At 31.6% G+C, this 6545-nt stretch overlaps 1 protein-coding gene across 5 annotated transcripts; it reads right to left on the minus strand.

The window, feature by feature from the left end:
• Positions 1 to 346: 346 nt before the first annotated feature.
• LOC148270496 (uncharacterized) lies at positions 347 to 6188 on the minus strand. Of its 5 annotated transcripts, none has more exons than XR_015813042.1 (4): positions 4278 to 6183; positions 4097 to 4211; positions 2807 to 2909; positions 347 to 824 (listed from the first exon to the last, which is right to left on the minus strand). XR_015813042.1 is itself a non-coding variant. In XM_088206856.1 (4 exons), exons 1-3 carry the CDS (start codon positions 4533 to 4535, stop codon positions 2810 to 2812), a joined length of 444 nt encoding a protein of 147 aa, XP_088062982.1. In that variant the 5' UTR covers positions 4536 to 6187; the 3' UTR covers positions 347 to 824; positions 2807 to 2809. The 5 variants fall into 5 exon arrangements, 4 of the variants coding, with proteins under 4 accessions (XP_088062982.1, XP_088062976.1, XP_088062984.1 ...); XM_088206856.1 differs by having other exon boundaries at positions 2807 to 2880; positions 4278 to 6187; XM_088206850.1 differs by having other exon boundaries at positions 347 to 2880; positions 4278 to 6188.
• Positions 6189 to 6545: the final 357 nt, after the last annotated feature.

Below are 6545 nucleotides of genomic sequence, written 5' to 3' on the forward strand. Positions count from 1 at the left end.
GTTTGAGATGTTTGTTTGTTGGAAAAATTGAAGAGCTAAATGTAATTTTTATTTTGGTTTACTTGAGTTTGTGATTGTATTTGAATTTATTTGTAATTGTATTAGAATTTCAGCGGCTACTTGTTTTCGTTTATTGTACAGTTTCACTCGACTTAGTTGTTTGTTTCATTTTTATGGAATTGCAAAAAAATCAATTGAATTTTTCTTTCAGTATACTTGAATTTGTTAATGTATTTGAATTTGTTTGTATTTTTATTCCAATTTCAGTTTCTAATTACAATTTGTTTGTTTTGCATTGTTCATATCGATCTAGCGTCATGTAGGTTTTTAATGTTCAAATCCATCCTTCAACTAAGTTATGGTAGCATAATTTAAAAATTATTATTTGATTAGTTAGTAAAAAAATAAAAATAATTGACTAATCAGATAATAGAATCATGAGGTAAACTTTCATACGAACTCTCTTCCTCTGCCGTTCTGGTTCTCTTCTTCATACACACTCTCCCTCTTTTGTTGCTCACATACCGTAAAGCCCGCCGTAGGCTATACTGAGAGCTTGCCAGCGTAAGTAAGAGAGTCAGTATTCGCAGGTTTGCTACAATCAGTAAATATGCAAAATTATTAAAATGAAATTTGAATTTTCACAACTTACAGCACAATTTTAAAGAATGGTCATGACCTCCGTCATCTTGCCAGCGACGCGAGAAACAAGACAAACATACCAAAATCTAAGAAATATAATGGAAAAAACAAGAAGAAAGAGATACCTCATAAAACACAGCAGCTCATAGTACCAAACCACTGTATGGTCTAGCTCCAAAATCCTAATTACCAATTAAGTAAATGCAACCTTATTAGAAACATTGAAGAAACAAAAGAAACTGCTGACCAAGTACTCCTGCAACCCAAGAAGACGAGTTCCCGCCAGTACCATTATCTGCCATCAAATCGAACTACAAATCTTTTTAACTAAAATGATCATGGAGAAGATCTCCTTATGAAGCTCCATTTAAAAACTTTTTAAAACTTAATGTGATAAATGATGCAGAAATAAATAACATTGTAACTCTCTCCAACTCCATTAAAAAATATTAAAGAAAAAATTAGGATGAAAAAAACAAAACAAAACTGAAAAACAGGATAAAAGAAGAAAGACAAACCTCTTATTCTGCTGGTTCCTCATAATCTATATCTAAAAGAGCGTTACGAACAAAAGAAAACAAAACACAAGTGACACGCCTGGACCATCTTAAACGTTTTGACAAAGAGTTACGCACTAACAAAATATAAAAATATTAGCTACCCAAAAAGATAAAAACACATGATTATTTACGTTAAAAGTGTTTCTAAGATTGATAATAACCTTCGGTAGTCCTATATTAAAGTAACCAAAAAGAATATAGTTAAGTAAATAATTCTAAATACTAAAAAATATATGTAATAAAAAATAAAATTCATGTCATAAGCATTAAAAAATAAACCTTTTATTTCACAAATATATCATAGCCCGACATTTCTCCAGCAATGTTACCCAGAAAAGAGAACAAAACAAAGATAATATATGATTAGATTCCTTTCAACTTTTTACCTCAAGATCTTCATAATAACAAAGAAATAAAATTTTAACTAGTTAAAGAAAAAACATACTATTAAATATATGTTTATTTATCTGATTTTTACCATTTGAAATCTACAACAACTACACAAAAGTAAGCATATCAATTTATAAATGATCAAGACTCTTTTATGTTGTAATTCAAATCAGAAGAGAATCAATAGCAATTAAATATAATATATGCACAACTTGACATGGACATTGAAAACGACCATTAAAAGAGGACAATTTTGTTGTCCTCTGCATGACATTAAAAACAACCTCAAGTATTGCTATATTAATGTACACATAAAGAAATTCATTGACGAAAAATACTAGATTGTTTTAATTTATAATCATTTCAACTCATGAAAATGTTAAAAACGAAATATTCAATTTTTGGGTTGATACTTGAAGTTCACTCTTTTTCCTTGTCAGTTTGTAAGGATAGTTGTAATTTATTTGTTGTAGTTTGTCGTTATTGTGTTTGAGATGCTTGTTTGCTAAAAAAGTTGAAGAGCTAAATGAAATTTTTGTTTTGGTTTAAAAGCTATTAGGTTTCTAAAATCTTCAAAATAAGAAAATGAACGATAACTCTAAATTATAAGTTTGTAAAAATTAAACTCTTAAAATAAAATAATCCTCCAATCTAAATCTAAAGTAAAGCTAACATGTGATAAATCTTTAAATTAGAATTTTTCAGTCGCAGAATTTTATGTATTTTAAAAACTATTAATTTTTTAATGAAGTAAGGAAACTTAGCTCTCCATCTACATTTCGCATTTTTTTTATTAAATTATGTAGTTGAAAAATTCATGGATATAATCTTGCAGTAGATTTAGTTCGGGTGCCAAAAAAAATTGTTTTTTCAGTGCAAGTGCAGCATTTTTGCAATACGTTCACAAGCCACATTACATAAACTATTAGGATCCAATACACACACTTAATGCAGCAAATAAGTATATTTATTTCGAGGTGTATTAACCTGCTGCCTAACTCCGATGCTCCAAACTCTTCTTCATGTTCTACTAGTGATGTCATCTTATAAACTATCTTTACTTGATACTTTTATTTACCAAACTTTTCTTTCAATTACAAATTACTTTTAACTGTTATTGTATTCAAACTATGTATTATCTTTTAGAATTAGATTCAAAAGAAAGCCACCAACTGGAATTGAGCAAGTTCTCAGCTTCCCGTATGCGGACATACCTTTCATGCTATTTCAGTGCCAAAGTTCACTAGCCCATGTCGACAGGTGTGGAGGAAATATATTAGGATGATCACTGAATAGTGAAGGGAACATCTCATCATACTGAAAAAGCAAATATTGCAACAATTGAAAGCATAAATGAGAAATATGCGACACTTTAGAAAATATTTCTAATTATGAAAATATTTAAAGGAAAGTTCACAAGATAAAATAGTTTTTTATAGTTTTTTAAGAAGTTTTAGATTGTGAAAGAAATGATAAGTTAGAAAATTAAAAAAGACTATAGATTACCATCTATGCAATAGAGCTCCAAATCCAATCGTTATTCTTGCTTTTATTTTTAGTATATTTATTTTTGTTGTAACATTTTTACGCTGTTAGTTTTCAAGAAAACCCGAATACTCTGAATACTTTGGGAGGGTAATCAATCAAGCAATTCTTCTTTTCGAAAGTTCCCTCAATCGGAAAAGGGTAATATGTTCATATTTGATTCATACATTAGCATATAACTATGGAATATCCACAGCATTATATTCTATTCCCAACCTACCTGGGTCTCAAAGGAACGTGTCAAATGTACTTAGAAACAGAGACCAAAATATCAACTTCGCAAACTCCATAAAAAACAGAACCTACTAAATCAAATTCCAGAAGATAGTTTGTTTGTCTGTAAAATTATTAAAGCTAAATTGGAATATTTAAATGAAAAAACAAGAAACTGCTGCTATCTTTTGAGTAAATTTCAAGTCTATAAATCATGGTAAAAAGGAATAAGAAAAACAACATCTCCCCAGTTAAGAAACCTGCTGCAATGTTTATAACAAGAAAGAACTCGAATTAATTTAGAAATATGTTATGTGTGAAATTTAGGAAGAGGGCTTTTAGGGTTTGGAATGTAGCAAACAAAGAGAGAAGTGCAGAGAGAGTGAGAAACAGACAAAGAGAGAATAAAAGAGAGAAGAGAACACAGAGAGAGACAGAGAACCAATTCATTATTCCTCATTACAGATATAGTTGAAAATAACTTATGCTAAGAAACAATTAGTTAGTTAGTTAAGAACAGATGCTACACATAACAAAACAAATTTATGAAAACTAAAAACATTAAATAAGAAGAATAAATAAATAAGAAGACAAACTGTAAAAAGAAATTTAAAAAAAAAAAGATTTATGTAAAACCCAGATTAAGAGAGACTAAATCACTTATGCCAACTTCATGAAAGGAGAACCAAATAAAAATAAACTCCATGAATGATCACCTACCAATATTAAGAGATAAGTAAAAATACCTCCGGCTACCGTTGGGTCTTTGAAGAGAAAGACATATCTCTTCTTTCGATCTTCTTCTTCCCTCTTTCTTTGCTCTTCTTTTCCTTCTCTATTTGGCTCTTTACTCCCAGTAAACTGAAAAAGAAATAGAATGTTAGAAAGAGGACAGTTCAATTTGTTTTCTATCATCTTCTTCCTTACCTCTTTCAGATATTCTTTTCTTTCCCTCTCCACATTGAAGAGAATGGAGAGTTTCAGATCCATGTCTGCTCGTTCCTGTCTTTTTCCCCTTTTTCTCTCTCTGCTATGCTCGGACTTCTCACCTTCTCTCTGGGCAAGGCTTGTGAACAAGAGAGATCGAAATTTAACAGAATGACTAAGTAGTGTTGGGTCTTGAAGAGAAACCCATCGATCTTCTTTTCGATCTCCCTTGAAGAGAACGGAGAGTTTCAGATCCATGTCTGCTCGTTTCTGTCTTTTTCCCCTTTTTCTCTCTCTATTATGTTTGTATTTCTCACCTTCTCTCTGGGCAAGGCTTGTGAACAAGATAGATTGAAATTTAACAGAATGACTAGGCAGTGTTGGGTCTTTAAGAGAAACCTATCTATCTTCCTTTCGATCTTCTTTTTTCCTTCTTTCTTTGTTCTTCTTTACTTTCTCTATTTGATTCTTTGCTCTCAAGAAACTGAAAAAGAAATAGAATGCTAGAAAGATGACCATTCTAATTTGTTTTCTATCATCTTCTTCCTTACCTCTTTCTGATATTCTTTTCTTTCCCTCTCCACATTGAAGAGAATGGAGGGGTTTCAGATCCATGTCTGGTCGTTTCTGTCTTTTTCCCCTTTTTCTCTCTCTCTTTTGTGCTTGTATCTCTCTCCTTCTCTCTGGGCAAGGCGAGATCTGGAAACAAAGAACGTCGAAAACTTTTTGCAAGTAAAAGAGAGGCAGAAGGTGGTCTGAAGAGGAGAATTGGAAAACTTTTGTGGGGTTTTAATCTAATCGCACGGTCAGTTTGCTTTTAAAGGGAAAATAAAGAAATTCAGACTGCGCACGCCGACAAGCATAACACAACGGTCAATTTGTTTTTTAAAAAACTTTTTAAAGAAAAGAAAAAGAAAGAAAAAAGCAACTATTGCAGATCCATGTCTGCTCGTTTCTGTCTTTTTCCCCTTTTTCTCTCTCTGCTATGCTCGTACTTCTCACCTTCTCTCTGGGCAAGGCTTGTGAACAAGAGAGATTGAAATTTAACAGAATGACTAAGTAGTGTTGGGTCTTTAAGAGAAACCCATATATCTTCTTTTCGATCTTCTTTTTTCCTTCTTTCTTTGCTCTTCTTTTCTTTCTCTATTTGATTCTTTGCTCTCAAGAAACTGAAAAATAAATAGAATGGTAAAACGATGACCATTCTAATTTGTTTTCTATCATCTTCTTCCTCACCTCTTTCTGATATTCTTTTCTTTCCCTCTCCACATTGAAGAGAATGGAGAGTTCCAGATCCATGTCTGCTCGTTTCTGTCTTTTTCCCCTTATTCTCTCTCTGCTATGCTCGTACTTCTCAACTTCTCTCTGGGCAAGGCTTGTGAGAACAAGAGAGATTGAAATTTAACAGAATGACTAGGCAGTGTTGGGTCTTTAAGAGAAACCTATCTATCTTCTTTTCGATCTTCTTTTTTTTTCCTTCTTTCTTTGTTCTTCTTTTCTTTCTCTATTTGATTCTTTGCTCTCAAGAAACTGAAAAAGAAATAGAATGCTAGAAAGATTACCATTCTAATTTGTTTTCTACCATCTTCTTCCTTACCTCTTTCTGATATTCTTTTCTTTCCCTCTCCACATTGAAGAGAATGGAGGGGTTTCAGACCTCGTTTCTGTCTTTTTCCCCTTTTTCTCTCTCTCTTTTGTGCTTGTATCTCTCTCCTTCTCTCTGGGCAAGGCCAGATCTGAAAACAAAGAACGTTGAAAACTTTTTGAAAGTAAAAGAAAGACGAAAGAAAGGAAGAAGGTGGTCTGAAGAGGAGAATTGGAAAACTTTTGTGGGGTTTTAATCTAATCGCACGGTCAGTTTGCTTTTAAAGGGGAGATAAAGAAATTCAGACTGCGTTAAAAGGACGCCGACCAGCATAACACAACGGTCAATTTGTTTTTTAAAAAACTTTTTAAAGAAAAGAAAAAGAAAAAAGCAACTACTGCGTTAAAAAAGTTAAACTACACGGAGCCCAGGCTTAGGGTGTTGTTTTAAATTTTGGTTATATTTTATAAAAAATTAAAATATCTTTATAATAGAAAACTGTAGTTATTAAGAAAGAGATAATAAATTAAAAAAAAAATTAAAGTAAAATAGCATAAATAAGAATGTGAAGAATGTGTGATAAACACTTAGTAATTAATTCTAAAAAAATGTGAGTGAATTTTACTGGGAAATAGAAAAAATTAAAAAAATTTGACAGAAAAATGAAAAAGACTCCCTTGTAG

The sequence above is a fragment of the Carica papaya genome, chromosome 1 (assembly GCF_054855325.1).
Source record: "Carica papaya isolate Zhongbai chromosome 1, ASM5485532v1, whole genome shotgun sequence".
Classification (NCBI taxonomy): Eukaryota; Viridiplantae; Streptophyta; class Magnoliopsida; order Brassicales; family Caricaceae; genus Carica; species Carica papaya.